The 23,778-nt window shown below is 45.5% G+C and overlaps 1 protein-coding gene across 2 annotated transcripts in view; it reads right to left on the reverse strand.

Moving 5' to 3' along the window:
- MEGF11 (multiple EGF like domains 11) overlaps positions 1–23,778 on the reverse strand; it is a 1,491,879-nt gene that overhangs the window by 490,514 nt on the left and 977,587 nt on the right. For both annotated transcript variants that reach the window (XM_078683026.1, XM_078683027.1), the window contains exon 11: positions 17,914–18,016. In XM_078683026.1, coding sequence (XP_078539152.1) covers positions 17,914–18,016 — 103 coding nt within the window. The remainder of the gene's footprint in view (positions 1–17,913; positions 18,017–23,778) is intronic.

The following is a 23,778-nucleotide window of genomic DNA, read 5'->3' on the forward strand; positions in this document are numbered from 1 at the left end:
AAATGACTATTCCCACTCCAGAGAGGGCAACAGTAGGGAAAGCGTTGGATAGCGTAGAGGTAAAAATTACTATTCCCACTCCAGAGAGTGCAACAGTAGGGAAAGCATTGGATAGTGTAGGGGTAAATATTACTATTCCCACTCCAGAGAGTGCAACAGTAGGGAAAGCATTGGATAGCGTAGGGGTAAAAATATTATTCCCACTCCAGAGAGTGCAACAGTAGGGAAAGCGTTGGATAGCGCAGGGGTAAACATTACTATTCCCACTCCAGAGAGTGCAACACTAGGGAAAGCGTTGGATAGCGTAGGGGTAAAACTTACTATTCCCACTCCAGAGACTTCAACAGTAGGGAAAGCGTTGGATAGCATAGGGGTAAAAATGACTATTCCCATTCCAGAGAGTGCAACAGTAGGGAAAGCGTTGGATAGCATAGGGGTAAATTTTACTATTCCCACTCTAGTGAAAATAAATTAATTTAATTCACATAATTATCAATTAATCAATTATTAAAAATTAATTATCAATTAAGAATTAATTAATTACCAATTAAAAATGTATTAACAATTTATCCTAAATAAATACCAATTAATTAATTAACATATTTAATTAATTATAATTAAATTACTTCCCACCCTAATCCCCTATAAATCCACAACCCGCTACAGAAAATAAATTAATTTTATCCACATAATTATCAAATAATCAATGAATAAAAATTAATTATCAGTTAAGAATTAATTAATTACCAATAAAAAATTAATTAACAATTTATTCTAAATAAATACCAATTAATTAATTAACATATTTAACTAATTGTAATTAAATTACTTCCCACCCTATTCCCCTATAAACCTACAACCCGCTACAGAATTAAATTACGCAAAAATTAAATAACAAAATTAATTACTTAAAATAAATTACAAACATATATACACTTTTCACACATATACTAACATACAAAACACTTAAAAAAATGCGATATTAAAAATTCGATATTTTTAATAAACTATATTATGTACTTCAGTATTTTGGCTGTCTATATTTTTAAAATCGATATTACATTACTTAACTTCAAAACAATATTTGTGATGTCTATATTCTGTCCATTCGATATTTTGTCCATTCTATATTTTGGAGTCGATATTTAGGTAAGTCTATATTTTGGAATCGATATTTTGACCATTTACCCTATTTATGATACCAGTCAGCCCAAATCTGTTGCAGAGACCTGTTTTAAATTAGCACTTCCAGCGCTCACTAAGGGGCTCATTACAATATCGGGCGGAAAGCCTCCACCCGACACCGACTCTGATTCGGTACCGACCGACTTGTGGTCGGCGGTTCAGATTGCCAGATTACAATGCGACCGAACACTGCTCGGTGGGATTCCCATTTTGGGTCCTATGGGATCTTGTGTTACGCCCTAGACCCAGCCGTAACACAGGCTTCTAAGGGGAAATGGGGTGTGTGCGGAAAACCCTGCACCCGGTCACAGGCACCCTACGGAGCCTGCCACACAGTGCCCCCTTGGTCATTAACGATAGGTCGCAGGGTTAGGGGCCCTGCTCGGAGCCCCCAAAGGCACTTTCCAATATCCTTTTTGGGTCAGACAGGCTGACGTGTAAAGGCTGTTGGAAATCAACATTATTATCCTGATAGTGGAAACACTGTCCATATGGGTGTGATGTGGTTCAGACTGACTCAAATACTTCACAAGTCAGTTGGAACCGAGACGGAATAACTGCACGGTTTATGTTCCGACTGCAAACATTGTAATTGGGTGGTTGAACTGTAAACTGACCGAGTCGGTAGGAAGTGCTCCGAAGCGGTCAGGAAGATTCCAACTGTGAGGAGTAGGCTTTCCGTCCGACATCGTAATTAGCCCCTTAATGTATACCCATTGCATGAAGCTGTGAAAAATCCATGTTGTCATTATTGTCACGACTTACTAATGGATCATTCCTCTAATAGATTACATGGTAATTCTCTCCTTTTCTATTGGACTGGAATATGGTTTAGATCACAAATTCTGTGAGAGAACTCCTGGTTGAATAACACAAACACACACTATGAAATCTCACGAAATGAGGTAAACAAAATTCTGGCTTCATCAACCTTCCCAGTGTCAGTCCATGTAGGTACCTCTTCCTTGATTCAGTAAAACTATTTGACATTGGAATACTCCCCATTGGCCAACTTTTTCAGCTTTTATGTGGCACCCTAGCTCTCTTTAACCCAAATACAATGTCAGCAAAACTGGGTGAGGGCCAGACTTCTTTTTCCGTTGAAATTCCATTATGACACTTCTGTGAACTACTAGATAAGATAGAGAAATTGGTTTAGATTCAGAGCTGCAACCGTAATTTGAAATCTGTTCTACAGAACTGCTTCCATAAATCTGTCCAATTTCAAACTTCTTGCTATCAGAATATTGCTGTAATTATACATGTATAGACTCGAAAGCTGACTATTGTAAATAAGTTCTGGTCCTTTTTCATCACTGCCAAGTACCCAGCTTTAACTTTGCTCAGGGATTTATAATACGCTACAAAACAGACAAATGCCCTTTTTACATCATCGTAGCTACAGACGCAATGCAAGTCGCCTGTGTGTCAAGTAGTTATTATGTATGGTTCAGAACGAAAAGAAAATATTATTAACTGACACTGACTTTTGAAATAAAAAAATTTCAGCCATGTAAACTATTATAGGGCATATCTGAATCAGCTAAACATGAGTGGTATAAACATTTGAGCAAATTGCATGCCTGCAATGGAACTCACCTGCAGAGTTTAGCGCTTACGAAAAGTATACAAAGTAACTCACGTGGCTGCCCTGTAAACAACCTTCATTGGTCTACCTAGTCTAGGGTCTGAAAGTATGGACCCCTATGCTTGGTGGATGATGTGCCACCCAAAAGGAATGGCATTTGGAAATACAAATACATAGTCAGTAGTCTACGAACAACTTTCATGTTTGTGTGTTCCAATGGTAAAACAACATCATGGTGATTCTCCTAGTTATGAATGACCTTGCTGAAAAACACCTTCAGCATACTGGTTTTGGTAACCTGGTTTTCTATGTTTTTCAGAATGGTGTCCTGGCGAATTTAAGCTGCTCTGGCTACCTTTCAACTCAGAAATGATAGTGCCCTGTTGTGATTTTCAGAACACTCACATAGATACTTTTCAATCCAACTCTTTGCTATTGAAGCTTGACTGACAGGTTTAGAGAAAAGGGCTTGCTCAGTAGGTGCTTTGACCCATGACATTCAGAGTGTTTGTTTATGAAGGCCCCCACAGCTGCTCTTCTGAGGAATGTCACAAATATTTGATCAAATTTAGGGCATGAGATTTTAAAGCTTCCCTCTTCTTCATCCGGCTGTCTTGGAGAGGATCCTCTTACATCTATGTGAGATACTGAAGATAACTTTGCCTGTGGTCTCTGACAAGTGGCTCCTCTTTGTCAGCTGAGGAGATGCTAAGCCAACTGGTAAGTTCACCTCAGCTGGGCGGAAACCTCCAGAACGGGCTCTTTTGGTAATATGGTGGAGGATTAAATCTGCAAAGCCTCTATGTGAAGGTGAGAAATCCATGTAGTAACAGGGTTTCAGGCATAAATTCTTCTTTGTCTGAGAGGGCCATGAGGTTCCCTGCTTTTAGCCGTACACTTTCAATACCGCAAGTTTGAAACTCTTAAAACAATACATTGTTAATCTTCTTGGATCAAATTGTATGATTCCTGGTATAATCTCGTATCTTGAGTTACTAGATCGGAGGGAGGCAAAATTAGACCCATGAAAGGAACAGAACGAAGTGTTAATACTGTAGATATTAAAGAAGTAAAGAGTACACCTGGTGATTATTGTTTTCATTTGTTATACAATTACTGTATTAAATATTGTTTTATGGAACTCAACACAACCCTGATTATCATTATAAAAGTATCAACATACATTTTCATCATGCATTTCTACACTGCACACAGCCATGTATGCTACATTGACCATAATCGTGTGTACATACACACACACATCTATCTATCTATCTATAGATACAGATATATTCAAAATTAGTTTGACGCTCACTTCAGCTGCTGTCTTGAAATCATTGGGGTGATCCTTCAAGCGGGTTGCGAGAAAAAGGGGGGAGTCCCAAAACATGTTTTTCCAATGTTCATTTCCACAGGAACTTTAGAAAGGTTACAGCCTGAACTGCTGAACAGAATTGCACCAAATTTGGCAGAAAGGTAGCTGTTGGTCTAGAAAGTACATTTGTATTAAATGGTGTAAATCCGTTCAGGAGTTCTGGAGTTATTTAAGGAAATTTCCAGTTGTATTTATAGGGATCCGCAAACCCTCCCCATCTCATGCTGAGATCTGATTGGCTGCCAACACTTCCTACCAGGAAGTGTTGGCAGCCATCTTGTGACTCTGTTGAACCGAGCCACAGAAAAAAGATTTTACAAAAAGAAAAGGGGGCAGGATAGAAACACCCTGACCCCCTTAGGCTCTTGGGCTAAAAAGCATTTTTTCTTTCATTAAAAAACAAACAAATGAAGCGTGGTCTGCTGCACTTTCTTAGTCATTTGCCCTTGGGCCAGGTCCTGGGGTCAGTTTACAGTAATAGGAGGGGGGTGCACACCCACACCCTACACCCAGGGCTTCCAAATGCCCCAGGGACCACCACCTCCCCAATCAGGGGAATTGTAAGCGCGCTACTCACCCGTGAGGGTCTCAAGGCGCTGAGGGGGTGGTCTGCAGATCTGTTTAGCCGAAGAGACAGGTCTTGAGGCTCATCATGAAAGTGTTGAAGGAGGGGGCGCATCTGATGTCTGCCGGTAGCTCGTCCCAGGTCTTGGCTGCAAAGTGAGATAATGATCGTCCTCCTCCTCTGGCTGTGTGGATGCCTGGGTTTTGGCCAGTGCAAGGTTGGAGGATCAGAGGTTTCTTTTGGGTACGTGGAAGTTGATTCTGTCGTTGAGGTATTTTGGTCCTTTGTGTAGACATTTGTAGGCGTGACTGAGGATTTTGAAAGTGACTCTTTTCTCCACAGGCAGCCAGTCGAGACAGGGTAGGTGTTGGCTGATGTGTTCATGGGAGATGCCGAGGACGAGTCTGGCGGCGGTGTTCTGTATTTTCTGGAGTTTGCAGAGTAGGGACTTGTTGATACCGGTGTAGAATGCGTTTCCATAGTCCAGTCTGCTGGTGATGAGTGCGTGGGTGACTGTCTTCCTTGACTCAGGAGGGATCGACTTGAAGGTCTTGCGGAGGATGCAGAGGGTGTTGAAGCAGCTGGAGGTGACGGCGTTGACCTGACGGTTCATGGTTAGTGATGAGTCGAGTACAATGCCGAGGTTCTTGGCGTGGACTGAGGGGGTAAGTGGGCTTCCAGGGTGGTCGGCCACCAGGTGCTGTCCCATGCAGAAGGGGTGGTACCGAGGATTTCAGGCAGCTGTTGGTCATCCAGACTGTGATGTCTTGCATTCCTTTCTGGAAGTTGAGTTTGGCAGTGGTGGGGTCTTTGGTGAGAGAGAGGATGAACTGGGTGTCGTCGGCGTAGGATACGATGTTGAGGCCGTGTTGTCAGATGATGGCTGCAAGGGGGGGCAATGTAGATGTTGAAGAGGAAGGGGCTCAGTGATGAACCCTGTGGACTCCGAAGGTGATTTTCGTTGGGTCGCAGGGCATGTTCTTTTTCAAATAGTGAGAAAGGCCTGAACGGCCTCCCCCGCTGCCCTGTGGACAACCACCTCCTCGAGGCTTCTTAAATTTTACTAAAGGGGGTGTCCTCTAGGACTCCTCTGGCCCAGGGAATCACCACCTCCCCAGGGCTTTTCTTATTAGAATGTGGGGACTCCCCTGCACCTCCAGGGATCGCTACCTCCCTGGGGCTTGCATTTTTAAAAAAAGCAGGGGGTGCTACCCGCCCCCGCAGGCCTGGGGACCACCACCTCCCCGGGACACAAACAAAATAATTAAGGGGGTATGTTGCAGGGCCCCAGGGACCACCACCTCCCGGGGGCAAAATGCTTGAAAGAGGGGGCAACACACCCCCCCCTCATGGAGCCGTTGATGGCCCTAGGGACCGCCACCCTCCAGGGCCAGCTCCAGCAATGTCCCGGGAGGCCCATTGGTGTAGCTAGACCTATTGACGCCGGGGTAGTCCCTGGGTTTTCCGCCCAGTGATGGCCGGTGAAGCTAAGTGCGAGGGAGGTAGTCGACACCCACTTCCATCCTGTATTGCAGCGCAACCCTTAGGGATGTACCTGCGGCAGAAGGAGGTCTCTCCTGTAGCCGGACTCCCTGTCCAGCAAAGCACCGGCACCTTCGCTCCTCTCCGACAGCTCCTTCTCTCCCGTCCTCCTCGGCTTCCTCCAAGCTAGTGCCTCGGTGGCAGCTACTGCTCCCCTGGGACCTTCTCGGAGTGGGGATAACTCAGGAGCAGGGAACTCAAATCATCAGCCATTCCCATAAGGGAGTCACTGCCATTGCTGTTGCCGAGTCCTGCTGGGAAAGAAGCCCGAAGGCTGCACACTGCCCAGCCCACAAAATGACACCAACGAGCCGCGGAAGTGGGAGTCAACAGATGACTTGCTCAACCCTGCCGCCCCCAAAAAGAGTGCCTCCCAGGGAGGACTGCCCCCCTTAGCTTCATCACTGGGGGTGCCCACCCCGGGACATTGCTGTTTGCTATGGCTTACTCCCGCCAAGCCACAGCAAACACTGCTCCGCTTGCTGAAAGTAAAATCAGAATTCGTTCTTGAAAAAGAGAGCTGCATGTTAGCAGCTCTGCCCAAAAGCAATGCCTCCTCCTGCAGGATGTGGGGAGCACGCAGAAACCACTGGTGCTTTGAGGCTCCATCCGCAGCCCCCAACAGATAAATGTGGGTGCCCTGGGTGGGACCAGGCCTGGTCCCGGGGGATGTGGGCCCCAGGGCCAAATTTGGTCAAAGGGGGGGGGGGCACTCGGTCTCCCCCTCCCTTTTTAAAAAAACAGGGGCAGGCACAAGGAGATGGGGACCACAAGGCCAAAATGGTTACGGGAGGCCCCCTCTCCTTAGTATTTTTTTTTATAACAATTGCAAAGGCCTGGCTCCAGTAATGGGGTCTCCTGGGCCCAAAACGGCCCAGGGAAGGGGGCCACATGGCCCACCCTTCCTAAAAAAGGGTGGGCCAGGGAAGGGGGCCACATGGCCCACCGTTCTCAAAAAATAGAAAATAAATAAAAGGCCGGCAACTCACCAGAGGCCCCAACCCTTTCTCCACCACTCTGCAAATGCGTCTCCCAGTGCACGGCTGGTTGGGGAATGATTTCCACTTTACTCCTGAGGGCCTTAGGACTAAAGTGGACTTCTTCCCTTAAACGAGTAGTGCGCCAGGAGGCACGTTTGCAGAGCGGAACTCTCTTTCTGTGGAGATGAACAGCAACCTCTTATGCACAGTTTAGGAAACAGTTAAAGGCCTGGCTGTTCCGCCAGGCATATGACTAATTTAATCCTCTCACTGCTGCAGCATTCCCTGGACTCCAGCGCCATGAGACTGTCTAGTGTACGTGCGCTTTACAAGTTCCTTTAACATAACATGGTGGAGAAATGGGGCATGGCCCCCGAAGTCTCTCAGCAATCGGACTGTGGAGAAGTGGAGAAGTGTGGCTCAATGGTTAGAGCAGGCAGACCTTGATGCAGAGCTCTGGCCAGGGACCAGGGTTCGATTCCCGCCTCGGCGGGTCTCCGGCTCATTAATTCCCCTGACTGGATATTCTCGCCTCAGTGCCTGTTCTGATCATGGGTCCCACGCTGCAACTCTGGGCAATAGCTTGCTTAGTCTCCACAACGGCCCCAAAAGCGCTGGGATGCCTGGCTGCACCTGGGGGGTGCCCAGGAGTGGACATTTCCCAGGAAAGCCAGGAAGGGTTCATAAGCGGTATACGGACAGCGCCGGGACACCTCCGGTGGAGGTAGGTGTGCGCTTTACAAATTCCGACATTTACATTTACATTTACTGTGTGGGACTTACTGGAAGCAACAGGAGGGATAGTTAGCCCTCAAGAACCAAGGGGACTTCATCCCCCAACCAGTTATGCGCCAGGAGGCGCGGTTGCAGAGTGGTGGAGAAAGGGGGTGTGGTCACGAAAACCTCTCAGCAGTCCCACTATGTGGGACTACCTGGAGGTAGAGGGTGGGTAGTTGGCCCCCAAGGACCCTCAAGAGCGAAGGGGACTTCATCCCCCAACTAGGAGTGCACCAGCTAGCTAAAAAAACATAGAAATCTACTGAAAAAAACAAATGTTACAGCAATGTTATAGCTACGGATTAGCATTTAAAAAGCCTTAGAAATGCACTGAAAAAAACGAAGGTTACATGGACGTTATAGTTAGGCCCAGTTTTCACTTGTACAAAACCAGTGAAATTCGGCAGTTATAGTTACCTGAGCTAACTATAACTCGTGCCCCTGCAAGGCACTGCTTATAACCCCACATATTACATCTATCATGACATGGTCAGTGACATTACTGATGACATCACGGATCACATCATCCACAGAATCATTGAGGCACCCGCTCACACCCCATAGAACCTTTTGTACACCCACTCCCACACAACCATTCACAAACCCATACAAGTACTTACACACCTACTCATTGATTCATAGATCTACACACACATCCACTCACTCACCCATACTCATACAGCCACTCACACGCTGAGTCAGTCACCTATTGAGCTACTCACATATCTAGACACTCGCTCATATGGTCAATCTCACAGCCACTTACTCACCCATACAGATACACCCACACCCACTCACTTACTCATACAGACACAAACACATACTCACTTACCTATACAGTCACCGACACAAGCACACACTCACCCATACAACCACTCTCAATTCACTCACTCACCCATACAGTCACTCATAAACCCCATCATTCACCTATACTGCCTTTCACATACGTAGTTACTCACCGATATACCAAAGACACATCCACTTACCCACACAGCCATGTACACACTCCTTCACCCATACAACCCCTCACAAACACTCACTCATCCATACAGGCGGTCACACACCCACTCACCCACCTACACAGACACTCAGAAACTCATACAGGTACTCAGACAACCAATCAATCACCCATACAGCCACACATGTACCCACTCACACGCCCATACAGCCCTTAAGACACCATTTAGACACCTTTAGACTAACATTCGCACAACTAGTCATGCACCCACACATTCACTGAGACACCTTATCACCCACTTATACTGTCAGTCACAAACCCACTAAATCATCCAAACAGGCACTCATACACCCACTGATTTACCAATACACCTTGGTATATATATTTAACACTAAAACACTTTTTAAAATACTACCAGTCACTAGATGATGTCATGAGTGAGGTCATTTGAGATGTTATCAGTAATGTCACTGAGTATGTCATAAGTGCTGTAATATGTGCGGTCATAAGCAGTGCACTGCAGGGCACGAGTTATAGTTAGCTCAGCTAACCTTAACTGCTGAATTTCACTGGTTTTGGACAAGTGAAACCTAAGCTGAACTATAACATCCCTGTAACCTTTGATATACACTTTTTAGTTCTTTTAGTTCATTTTCAACCGTATTTTCGCACCAAATAATGAATAGTTGACCAATGAGTGCAGACATTTGAAAACTTCCATACACTTTTTCTCACAAAGCTTGAGTCCTACACAAGTCCCTTTTTATGTCAAAAAGTTAGTTGACTTAGTAAGAGATCCTCGTCTTGTTGTGTTGATGAGATGTGCTTCAACCACTTATTAAGGACTACTGTACTGAGGTCTTCCTCAGGACTGTAGGTGGCTATATTAGGACCTAATTAGAAGTCTAAATATTGTAATTTAAAAAGATTTTTTGGTTCATGCGAGGAAGTCAGCATTTTAAGTTTGGCCAAAATTACGACTTGCGAGGTTGGAGTTCCATCTGAAATAGGGAAAAATGATAATTACTTAAATTTAGGTCATTCTATTACTACAGATTATTTTATGTGCCGCCACATAATTCTCCCACTTATTTTCCCCCTAAACAAGTCAATAAAATACGGTCATAGTTTGACTATTTTGGAAAGAAACCCATCTTTCTTATGTCTTTGTACAAATCTGTACCACTTTTACTTGAATGCCTCACATCTTGAGGCTTAGTTTATACTTTTTCTTACAGTAAAGGAGGCATGCTTCTTGGGGTTGATGCCATGGTTGTTTTGTTTCCTGAACCTGGAAGACACTTGACTCACCCTTGCAGCCTCCAACTCCATTTTGCATTTACTTCTAGCTTAGCATATGGGTTCTCGTCATAGACTTGGGATCTGCCCCTCTGTATGTGTATTTCTGCCTGCAGATCAGTATGAGTGTCTAAATCACCATCACGTGTCTTCAGGCAACCAGATAATATGCGCTTTGACTCTTTCGGGGGTGGCTGATCGGATTCACTTCTTCAGTCATCAGAACTAGAACGCCTCGCTTTTGCTTCCTGCAGTGTGAAGCTACCTGTAATTTGAAGTCCATTGGACTTGTGGATCAACCATGTGATGTTATAAATCCTTAAAAATCAGATACCTGAATTTCAGGAATCTTAAGTAATGCAGTGACAGCATGATGATGACTGCCACTTTGAAAGTCTGGCACACTTCGAGAGGGGGGCTGTCCTTGAGGGAGGACCTGCAATGCAGCTTTTTTTGTGTAGAAGAGCCATTGGGATTAAGGTTTCCCAACCAGTACTGGGGCCTTCTTACGCCCTCATAAGGTGACAGATTTTATGGGCATGAACTGATCAAAGAGCAGCATAGGATACCAAGACACCATCAAGAAGAATCCGCCTGTTCACAATGCAATTCCAGATTAAAGAGGGCTGAAATGAATGCCAGAATGCAAGTACGAATCTGTGGCGCTGGAATCCGGCTGAATTCTACCTCTAGACTCCAAAGACCATACAGCATATAGGGCACAATTACCCGATTTGTGCTATGGCACACCTTTAAGTACGTGCGCTGAGCGCAGACCTGGACAAATGGGGCACAAGGCCCCAATCTACGTGACAGCACACCATTAAACCAGTGCACAGGGTACACACCAGGACAACACATTCTATTACACCAAAAGTAGTGTTCCCAGAACAGGTGTGCACATGCACCTGCAATTGGAAAAGGCATTAGTGAAAGTTGGATTGGCTGTTTAAAGCAGTTTGTCTGCTTTTCAATGCAGGCAATGAAAGAGGCCTCACTTTCAAGGGGGGGCTGGGATTTCCTCGCAGCAGGTGTACAATGTGACTGCACCCATCTGGGTGGCGATAGCTGCAGGTCCCCTCCTGGCCATGCTCAAAGGGATCCCTTGGGTGATACTCTGACTATGCACCACTTTCATACCACTTTCATATGTGGCACACACTCAGTTCACCTCCTGTTGTTTCTTACCTCTGTGCCAGTGTCTGTAATACTGCGTGGGTGCAAAGACAAAGAGTTTCCTTATTTGCATGAGAGAACACCCCTGCGTTTGAACTAGTGCACCTAGTTGCACTGGTGCAATACATACTACAGAATCTGCAGCACCTTCCATACTAAAGTGCCCCAGCATGCAAGAAGAAGGAGCAAACTAATGGTATATTACAGCCTCAGGCCCCTGTGGCCAGAAAAGCAGTGGTATGTCCTCCATTACGGTGGCGGAGCGTCGCCCCACTGCTCAAAAGGAAAAATAAAATGATAATAACATATACAGTTATTATGGTGTTATATTTCCTATGGAAGTCAGTGGCGTGGCTGGCAAGCACATGGGGAGGAGTGGTTTGTACTCCCTAAGTGCTTCCGACTGTATGCCCGGTCCTCGTGCGCAGGCTAAACAGGCATGTGTACTTTGTATGTGCCCCAAGAGGCTGAATTACACAGCCTGGTGAGGAACATGCACAGGCTCCTGGTCCCGGTCTGAGCGCCGAACCACGTTGCTCAGACCAATCACAACACTGCATTGCAGTGTTGTGATTTGGCTCAGGAGAGCCTGTTTGCCCGGTGTAATATTTGACCAACACCCTTCTCCCAGGTGGTATTGGTCGCCCCAAGTTGTTACATCTAGGTGGTACAGCGTTGCACAAACTTAGGAAGTCAGTGGTGGAAGCTGGACCACCAAATACTTGTGCTACTTTAAAGGCTACCCTAACAACTAATTTTGGTCATCTTACTAACCCTAATTATGAATGCTTCCTATTGCGACAGGCGAGAGAGTTCACGGAGGAGTCTCTAGACGGTTTCTATGCTCGGCTTAAAGAGCTAGCAAGTACATGCACATTTCCAGATTTCAACGATGAGATTTGAACACAGTTTATCAGAGGCTGTTTGTCTGCCAAGCTGAGGAAGCATATACTCCAAGTCCCGGGGATGGTGATGGCAGATATGCTGACAACGGGACGATCGAAGGAGTTGTCTAAGGTTCAGGCAGCGCACGTGGGGGCTACGATACAATATCAGGTGAAGAGTTAGCTGGTCAATGCCGTGGTTGCGGGAACATCTGATAAGAGGTTGATGCGAGTCAAATTGCATGCCTCTAACAGAACATGCTATGGTTGTGGCAGACCTTTTTCTCATCAAGGGCTGTGTCCTGCTCAGGGAGAAAGGTGCTCCGTTTGTAACAAACTTTATCATTTTGCAAGGGTATGCAGTACTGCCTCACGAGGGGCACAGTGTGGACAGCGACACTAGCAAATTAACACCCTTAATGCTCCTCAGTCTATGGAAGACGATGGAGATATGGATGATGATGAGGTGGAGGGTGCTGGCCATGTTATTCAAGCCATGCAACCAGATGGAGGTCTGGGTAGGCGGATCCCGAAGTGCAATGTATTCATTAATGGACATTTGGTTCCAGCACGGATGACAGTGGGGCTTCCATAAACATTATGGTACACTCTATGCTGCAGACTTTTCCCATACAACCAGTTTTACGACATACTTCCACTAAAGTGTTTGCCTATGGATCTGTCACTCCTCTTTTGTTGGCCGGAGTATTCACTACCAGTATCTCCCATGATTCCTGTTCCACTCAAACTAAAATATATGTCACCCAGGAGGGAGAGGGGATGCTGTTAAGCTGTCAAACTGCAGAACACCTGCAATAAGTGGCCTTTGCATTTGTCATTCATCAAGTGTGGAATCCTTAGTGAATGACTTTGCATTGCTATTTGAGGGCATAGGATGCCTTAAGACTCATATGGTCCATCTTCATATTGACCACTCCATTCAGCCAGTAGCTCTCAAACAAAGAAAAGTGGAGTTTAATCCGAGGCCGAAAGTGGAAAAGGAGTTGAGGAAACTTGAGCAGGCTGACTTTATTGAGCGAGTTGATGGCTCAACTCCTTGGATGTCTCCTATTGTTGTAGCCCGGAAGTCCAAACATCCAGGCGAGGTATGGATTTGTGTGGACATGCGGCTGCCCAATCATGCAATTAAAAGAGAGCATCATCTGACCCCCACCGTTGACGACATTGTGGCAGAGGTGAGTGGCTCTAAATAGTTTTCTAAAATGGATCTTGGAGCAGGATACCAGCAACTGCAACTGGATCCTGAGTCAAGAGCCATTACCACGTTCTCAATGCATGTCGATGTTCGGAGATTCATGCGCCTTAGCTTTGGAGTATCCTGAGCCGCTGAAGTCTTCCAAGGTACCATCCGAGGGGTGCTGGCTGGCCTTAAAGGTGTCCTCAATGCCAGCAATGACATACTTGTGCATGCCCCCACGTTGGAAAAATACTTCCCAGCGTTTGAAGGAGTGTGGCCTTACTCTCCAACGAGACAAGCGTGAATTCCTTAAAAGGGAGATTGCATTCTTTGGATATTGTTTCACTAAACATGGAGTATTTCCAGATCTGTTTAAAATCCAGGCTATTCAGATGGTGCCTGCTCCTACATTAGTGACCGGTGTGAGGAGTTTTTTTTGGCATGGTCACCTATTGTGGACGTTTTATTCAACATCTGACGGTTTCTTATTCTGTGTTGTTTTGCTTTATTTATTTAAAATATAAGAGGAATGTTATGTTTGACCACCACCCTTCTCCCAGGTGGTTGTGATCAGATGTGGGAGTGGCCACAATAGAGGCATTTGAATAAAAGGAACCGGAACCCGGGCCTAGGTTCGGTGACCACACCAGCAATCGGAGCGTTTGTGTGCGTCAGTTCTTTTGGTGTGTCCTGCCTGTGCCTTGTTCTGGTCAGCACATGGGCACAATGTAACACCTGGGTGCTTACTGCTGCTGGCCAGGACAGGAAGATGAAGCGGACGGAGGAGAGGCGGCAGCGGTGGCGGCGTTTCAGGTAAGTGCTTTTTTTCCATTCACTCCCCATCCCTCCCGCCCCCTCTCGCCTAGGGTGACCAACCGTCCGTAAATTTCACGGACCGTCCGTAATTTAGACCTCACGTCTGCTGTCTGTGAGGATCCTTTTTACGGACGCCTTTTGTCCGTAATTATGGGCATTGCAGGGAACAACACTGTTCCCTGCATGAAGCCTCAACTCCCTGATGGGGTGCCTCTCACTCCTCCTCGGAGCACAAGAGCAGCCCCACCCCGCCCATTGTCATTCTGTCTGCTGGCTGATTGCCACATACAGAACGTGCCACATACAGATCGACAATGGGCCAGTCTGGAGTGTTACTGCATGCGGTGAACCTCCGTCTGCCTCGTTCTAGGGCAGCGCATTTTGTTAGATGGAAGGAATGTGCAAACACGCAAATGCAGCTACAGAATCGAGTTCATTTAAAAAAGCTGGTGAAACAAGTTGAAAAGAAGGGGCTCGGGCTAGAGTTCTTTCAGTTTCATCATTTTAGTAAAGAGCAGTTTCAATATCATATTCAACAAAGACATGGTTGCTGCATTTGTATTTTATGCATCTAACAACCATTGACAAAGCCAATAGTTCTGGCTTCTTGTAGGTGTAACGTTACTTGTTATTTGTCTGGTACAATGACAGAAGAGGCAAAATACCAGTCCGGCAAGACACTATGCTAAGCACAGATTTTTTGTTTAGGTGTTTCAAGCCCTGCCCTTAATTACATTAAACACCCCCTTTTGAGAGAATCCCCCCTTTTTTTCATCCCGCTTAAAGCCTTGGAAACAACACCAATTTGCAGTCGCCTCACATCCTAGCACTGTGCATCATGCATGACTCAGGACTTCCACTTTTTCAGATTGCCTATGTTTAGGGGCATAGTGAGCACTCCCCCACCCCTTGCTTTGGGAACTACAGAGAGGGTGAAATTCTTGATGGGCCTCTTATGTTTCTGCAGACAAAGAGCCAGCTCATAATTAAAATGAAAAGGTGGGCGAGTGAGTAAGTGAAGGGATGGCTGGATGGATTAGTGAAAGGGTGAATGGATGAATGAAAGGGTGAATAGATGGATAATGAGTGAAAGGGTGGAAGATCGGTGAGTGAATGGGTGGATGGATGAGTGAAAGGATGGATGAGTGATAGGGTCAATGGATGGATTCATGCGTGGATGATTAGAAGGATGGGTGGATGGATGAAAGGAAGGATGGCTAAGTGAAAGGGTCAATGGAGAGGGAAAGGGAGGATGGGTGGATGACTGAAAAGGTGAATGGGTGGAAGGATGAGTGACTGGATGGATGAGTAAGTGAAAGGATAGCTGGATGGGTGAGAGGGTAAATGGCTGGATTGAAGAGTGGATGGATTAGTGTACGGATGGATAGGGTGAAAAGGTGGATGGATGAGTCAAAGTGTGGATGAAGGGATGGATGAATGAAATGATGGCTGGAAGGATACACAATGGATAGGTTTGCAAATGGATGAATATTTTCGGATGTAAATGGGATTACTTGTATACTATTGTGTGACCTCCTTTGATGTGTCTGTAAAACATACCTTTTGAAAATTTTGTCCTGAATTTTGACCCCCTGTTTTAATTTTTTGTCCTGAATTTCGACCCTTTGTCCTGAATTTTTACACTCACCTTCCTGAATTTGCACCCATGGCAGTTGGTCACCCTACTCTCGCCGCCCTACTACCCCCGTCCTATAGCAGCCGCTAATGCTAAAACTAGCTGCGTAATCGGAGTTATGCAATAAATAGTAAAAAAAAAACAATTCACCTTTCAAAAATGAGCACCTGCAGCCCACTCCGGAGATTTCATCTCGGAGTGTGGAGAAACACAGGTGACGTAGCACACTGACGCCACACAGCAACGTGGCACGGTGCACATCGACATTTGTCTCCCTTCCCCTTACGTTTGGTAGTTTCCAGTATCATAAAACAGGTGGTCGTGCTCCCACTTACTAGGAATAAAGGGGTGGGCCATAACATCCATACTAATAATATAAAGAGAGAGCCCAAACCTTTGAGGCGAGTAATCTCAGTAACCACAGCACCCAATACAGTGTTGGAAAGGGCAGTTGCAGCAGAAGGACATAGGCTATGCAGACGGCCACCATATATATATATTTTTTTTTTAGCAGAGTTTTATATAGCACAAACTTGACCCGAACTGAATCAGGTATCAGAGCGCTTTACAAAGCACCAGTTACGTTACATGAAGACACACATTCATTTTTGTTAGGCACGGGGAGATTAAGTGATTTGCCCGGAATCACAGGATGTTTGGCGTCGTTAACAAGACTCGAACCCTGATCCCCAGGTCCGAGATCGAGTGCCTTAGCCGTTAGGCCAACTCCTCTACACATTCAAACGGTAAAAGAACCGTGCCAGCAAAGTAGTCCCTTGTGGGCGTGTCTGCGTTGTGCTGTGGGCGTGGGCTGGGGGCGTGACTAACGCTGGGGGCGTGGGCTGGGGGTGTGACTAACGCTGGGGGCGTGTGGTACGGCCATCACATAGTGGGCTGTGGGCGTGTACTGGGGGGCGTGATAAACGCTGGGGCGTGACAAATGCTGGGGGCGTGTCCGCCCTTCATGCCATGTGAGTCGTACATACAAGCGTCAGCATCAAGGAGCACGCTGGGGCGTGACACGCTGGGGCGTGAGAAACGCTGGGGGCGTGTGTCCGGCCTTCATGCCATGTGAACGCAATTGCGCCGCATCAAGGGGCACGCTGGGGGCGTGAGAAACGCGGGGGGCGTGTGCTACCCTTTATGCCATGTGGGTCGTACATTAATCAGAAGATCGTCTGCTGTGGCCGTGTGCTGGGGGCGTAACAAATGCGTTCACCTGGAGGCCTGGTAAGTAACGTTACTGCAGCCTCTCCTGCGCGCTGTTACTGAACTCTCTCATTCAACGAAATTACACACGCCTGCTACCATCAACCAGGGCTCTAGCCGGGCTCAGGTGGCGGATCAGTATACTAATTACACACACCTGATAACATCAACCAGGGCTGCAGCTGGGCCTCAAGCGGGGGAACACGCGCCTGCTAACATCAAACAGACCTGCATCTGTGCCTCAAGCGGGGGAACATGCAAATGAGCGTGTCTGCGGGGACAATTACTGCAGCCTCTCCTACTCGCTGTCACTCAACTCTCTCATTAAACGGATTTACCCGCGGCTGATAACTCTCTCATTCAATGACATTACACGCGCCTGCTAACATCAACCAGGGCTGTAGCCGGGCTCAGGCGGCGGATCACTACACCAATTACACGCGCCTGCTAACATCAACCAGGGCGGCAGCTGGGCCTTCTCCGTCCCTATTCTAATGAAACAAAAAATGTTGTCTACCGCGAGATTTAAAAATAAATTGCCCTTGCCAAATACACACATTACACACATTCAATTTCATATCCGGACAACGTCGGGACGGGCTGCTAGTAAGAAATAAAGTAATTAAAAGGAGTTGAGCCTAATTATGAAAGTCATTTAACTAATCAAGGTAAGTAGAAAAAAAGTAGTACCCGCCATTCACCCTCATCATACTGCCTGCTCTTACCTGTCCATCCCGCCACGCAGCGGCAGTGGCCGGTCACCGCGTCACATCCGTCCGCGTGGCTACAGTCGCAGTGCTCGTGGCAGTACAAACCATAGGTCCCATCCTGGAGGGGGGGGAATGCAAAAAAATCTAATTAGGATATCACTTTCTGCCACAAAGCGCACAACGTGCCACTATTTCACCGAGTCGTGATTACAGAGGCCCCCACGCCTCACCCCAAACTTTCCACTTCAATATTAAGGGTAAATATACACAGCGATAACCTGCCGCATCACATTTGCAACCTGTAAATCACCCAAAATAAACACAATAATGTGCGCGGTATGTAGATTACAGCATAATGGACGCGGCAGCATTCAGTTCGAAAGGTAATTAGTCCCCGCTTGGCTGTTTACAACTTGGATCGTGTCAGTTATGTTAATTTTTGGCAATTACACACACAGCCTAATTAAGGCTTTGAGAAGAAAATGCTAGGCATTTTATCAACATTATGTTTGGAAATCGCACCGCATAATCATCAAATAATGTTATTCGCGCGGCGTAATGGCGCGGAAGTGTGAGGGCTGCAGCCCCAAAGCTCCCGCCGGTGAGCGAGAGCCATTTCAGGCCAGAGCGTGCCCGGCCTAACGAGGGGAACATTTATTTCAGACTTTCAGTACGTCCAAAGGCTGGCCTAGCAGACGTGCCCACCTTCAACATCAAAACATTCAGGGCCTTCTCACCCGCTCACTCTCTCGTGTGGTACTGTACTTATAAAATGTATCCAGGTCAGGATCGGCTTCTCTTTTCTACATTATACATATACATTATAACCGCCGCCCCGTTCCTAGACACTGCACCATAAATATACTTCGGGGCTGTCCGAGAGCCTGCGGGAATCTCTATATTACAGAACAGGAGGGGCTCTAACCAAAGTATATTCTGTCGACCCCATTCCATACATCAAGGCCCAGCCAAGCTGCCTTTTCTAGACACCCTGCATGCATGCACATGGAGTCGGGACCCTTCTAGCCTTCATGCTGTAGATGCTCTACTGCACATACACATAGAAGACCACCAAGCTCTGTTTTATAGACAGCACACTCCAAGTGCGCATGGAATTGAGCACCCAGACAACCTCCATGCTCTAGCAACCGGTCCATACATATGCTTAAAATCCACGACTAGAGCCAACTCCTCTTTCTAGGACACAGAATATCTATCTGTCTATCTGTCTATCTGTCTATCTGTCTATCTATCTATTCAAAAGTAATATATATAACAACCAGTCTGCCTACCAGACTGACACAAAATGCAAGTTGCACTCAACCTGATGACTGTACATCTTTACATGCACATGGAATTCAGGGGCCAGGCGGTCTGTTCATTCTTGACAATATATCACATATATACCTGGGATCTAGGTCCCACTGATCCTGCTCTTCCTAGAGAGCCCTAACATATATAAGCATAGAATCCAAACCCACTCAGTGCACCAATTCTAGATACCTCACTATACATATGCAAAAATCCAGAGCCCAACTAGTGTGATTTTTCCAGCAATCTTTCATACACACAAATTGAATACATGGCCCAGCCAGCCTGCTTAAAAAAAAAAACACATTATTATACATATACATGAAATCTACAAACAATGCAGCACGTTCTTTCTAGTTAAACAACCATACATACTTAACAGCACAATTTGGTTGCCTACCAACTGGTGCCACCAAGGTTGCTATCTTCGAAATGGATGCTGCCTAGGGACTAAACTACTTTGCCTACTCAGAAAATAATCTACAACCATTGGTTCAATATTTTCGTCAGCGATATTTAGGACACAATATTCATGCCATACAATATTTTTGTATCTGATGCCCTGATATATAACCTAATAAAGAGGATTCTAGGACTTAGAAGGGCGAGGGTCAACAGCGGACTCCAGTAGCCGCACCCCTTAGCTCCGTTCCTGTAGTTAGTAATGATGAAGATATAATTTGGTGTGCACAAACTGCTCCTGCACCTGCTCTTGAAAGTGCAAACTGCCAAGCAGATATATAGAAATGATGAACAAATGGAGTGATACACTACCCCAATCAGCTGTTCCAGTAACAACAAATAGGATGTTTAAAAAAAAATAATTCTTTATTAGGTAATCTGACAAATAGGTGCAATGAGCCTCAGCCAACGCGTTTCGTTCAAAAAGGTTGAACTTCGTCAGGGCGTGTGTTTGTATCAAAAGTAACATTTCAATCTGAAGTAAAGATAGTCTCCTAGTGGGACTGGACCATGTCCAAGTGGCGGGGAGGTCACGTAAGATTAGCGACTCCAAGGAAAGCAAGAGCTACGTTGATAAGGGCCCATGTGATGCGTCAGGAGCTGTGTGCGACCAGTGCTTCTTCCTCGTACCGCCTTTGGATAAAATGGAACTCAGACATGGTCCAGTTCCACTAGAAGACCATGTTTACTTCAGATTGCCACGTTACTTTTGATACAAACACACGCCCCGATGAAGTTAATCCTTTTTGAACGAAACGCGCTGGCTGAGGCTCATTGCACCTATTTGTCTGATTACCTAATAAATTACATTTTTCAAAAAAGAAAACATACTAATCGTTGTTACTTTATTTATTTATTTATTTTATACAACTTGTTGAGCGCGCGATTACCCGGGGGTGCCTTGGCGCTAGACAGAAGATCGAAAAGAAGAACTAGGGTTGTAAGTGAATTAGCTTAAACTATTGGTTAAATAACCAGGTTTTTAACTGTTTCCTGAAGAGAGTTAATGTGGGAGTGCTCTTAATTTGATTGGGAAGGGCATTCCATAGTTTGGCCGTGGCAATTGAGAAGGATCTGTCTCCCCATGTAGCTTTTCTTGTTTTAGCTATCTCCAGGAGATTTGCCTTTGCGGATCTGAGAGAGCGACATGGTCTATATGGACAGAAGGCGTGTTTTAAGAAAATTGGGCCTTTTTCATGGATGGATTTGAAGGCTATGCACAGAACCTTAAATTTAATTCTTTGCCTCACAGGTAACCAGTGAAGTTTTCGGATGATATTTGAAATGGGTTTAAACTTAGGTGTTCCGGTGGCAAGTTTGGCGGCTGCGTTCTGTACTAACTGGAGTTTGTTTAACACCTGTTCTTGTGCATTAAGCAAGAGAGCATTGCAATAATCAACTCGAGACATGAGTAATGTGGAAATCAAGGTATTGGTGGTATTTACAGGGAGATAAGGTTGTAGTTTTTTAATCATTTTTAACGTGAAGAATGAAGCCGAGACTATGGAATTTGCTTGATGTGTGTAGAAGAGTTTGTTATCAAAGATCACTCCTAGGTTCCTGACCTTGGTGACAGGGACGGGAGAAGGTCCAAGTTCTTGAGGCCACCAGGTAGGGGACCAACTAGGGGTGAGCTTACCAAATACCATGACTTCAGTTTTGTCTGAATTGTGCTTTAAACAATTTTTACTCATCCAGTTACTAATGGCAAGCATTCCCCGTTGGAAGTTATTAGCTACTTCCAGTCCGTTGTTATTAATGGCCAGGACAAGCTGCGTATCGTCAGCATAAGATGTAACTGCTAGGCGATGAGCTTTAATGATCCTCGCTAAGTCCACCACATAAATGTTAAAAAGTGTTGGACTCAGCAAGGATCCCTGGGGGACACCACAGGGGAGAGAGAAGGAGCAGTATCCGCCCATGGTCACCGATTGTTCCCGGTTAGCTAGAAATGAGGAAAGAAGGGAAATGGCAGTCCCAGATACTCCGGATTTTTTGACACGGTCGATCAGGATGGAATGATCGACCGTGTCAAAGGCTGCGGAAAGATCGAGCATTATAAGTACCGCTGCACCTCCTTTATCTAAGATCATTCTGATCTCGTCTGCCGCTTTTATTAATGCCGTCTCCGTGCCGTGACCCTTTCTAAATCCAAACTGCGAATCGTCGAGACAGTTGTTAATGTCAATGAATTCGGAGATCTGACTGTTCATGATTTTTTCTATGATTTTGGAAGGAAAGGAGAGACATGCTATTGACCTGTAGTTCGTTACCTTAGAGGGGTCTAGCGTGGATTTTTTAAGTAAAGGTTTTATTACTGTTCTTTTCCATATAGAAGGATAAATACCTGAAGTCAACATGGCGTTATAGATGTCAGAGAGTGTGTGGGATAGAATAACAGGAGCCAGTTTAAGTATTGAGGGAGGACAAGGATCATTGGGAGAGCCAGAGTTAATGGTCATCATGAGTTTGTGAACCAGTTCTGGTGAGACTTGATCAAAAGAAAAAGTGGGTAAATTAGTAAGAATAGGGTCAGAGGTAGAATGGGAAATAGTGGTGTCATGGTTAAGATTATTGAACTCTGAATAAATGTCACAAACTTTGTCTTGAAAGTAAGTTGACAAGGCATCACACATGGATTGAGAGGCCTCTTTAGAAGTAGATTTGTCCTGACCTGTGAGATGTGATCCAACCTGGTAAAGTTGTTTAACTGAGTCTTGTGCTGACTCTATTTGGTTGTTAAAGAATAAACTTTTCTGGGTGATGATCATGTGTTTGTATTTAGTTAATTTCTCTTTATAACAGATCTTTTCAAGAGGGTCATATTTTTGACGCCATTTACGTTCTTGTCATCTGCAACTTTGTTTTTCTAGCCTAAGACACTCAGTGAACCATGGGGCAGAGTTAGATTTTCTCTTAGTAGATCTTTTTTTAATAGGAACTGTGGTGTCAACTAGGCTTTGAAGGCAATTAGTGTAAATGATGGCTGCGGTTTCAGGATTAGAGGTGTTAATATCCTGCATCGCGTGTAATTTGTTCTTGAAGTCGTCAATATTGATACTTTTCCATGATTTGAAAGTATTAGTATTATAGGATATGGAGGGGGGACGTGGAAGGGAAAATGTTAAAACATACAGCTGAGTGATCGGTCCATGTGAGGGGCAGTATTTTCTCTATAGAGAGAGATGTGAGATTGGAAAAAATTCCATCTAATGTATGTCCTGCTATATGCGTAGGAAAATGGATAAGTTGATTTAATCCTACTGCATCCATTTCAGTGCAAAGGGTGATGGTATCAGGATCGTCACAGAGGTCAAGGTGAAAGTTGAAGTCACCTATAATGGTGAAGTTGTTTTCACCTGCTACAGGCTCAAGGAAATGACTTAGAGAGGATTGAAATGCAGAGCGAGAACCAGGTGGACGGTAAAGCAGGACACCTCGAAAGGAGCTAGAGTATGGGGTGAAAAATGTGAAGTTCATGGCCTCACATGTGTTAATAATTATTGGCTCTGTTCGTATAACAAAGGTGTTGCGATATATTATCGCTATTCCGTCACCTTTTCTTAAGGGTCTATCATGTCTGATATTTGCGAAACCCTCCGGCGTAGCTGTGGTAAAATCAGGGTTGGAGGCCTGGTCACCCCAGGTTTTGGTTAGAAATAAAATATCTAGTTCCCGGTTATCAATGAAGTCGGCTTTTTCATACCTGTGTTTGGGAACAGATCGTACATTTAGAAGTGCCACTTTAATGGTTTTGATAGACTTCATATGTATAGATTTGATGGAACCCTGTGAATAGAAATTATCCAAAGTTTGGAAAGAGCAATGGGGGCAAGTGTAGGGAGAGTCATTTAAAAGACACAGGTCTGTGGGAATACAGGATTTGATAAAGGTATTAAGCGTTTTGAGATAGGAAGCTTTGTACAGTATTCGGGGAGATAAAAGGTATGTAGTAAGGGGACCGGGGGGGGGGTGGCCCTAGGTCCGGAACTGGTGCGGACGGGCTCGCCTTCGGCACGCCACCGGCGCGCCCGCCCGCTGCGCGTCCGGGATGGGGGGAGTCATTTTATACTGGTGAGGGTGGGAAGGTCGAGCAAGTAATCTGCT

This window comes from Lissotriton helveticus, chromosome 3_1 (genome assembly GCF_964261635.1).
Source record: "Lissotriton helveticus chromosome 3_1, aLisHel1.1, whole genome shotgun sequence".
NCBI lineage: Eukaryota > Metazoa > Chordata > Amphibia > Caudata > Salamandridae > Lissotriton > Lissotriton helveticus.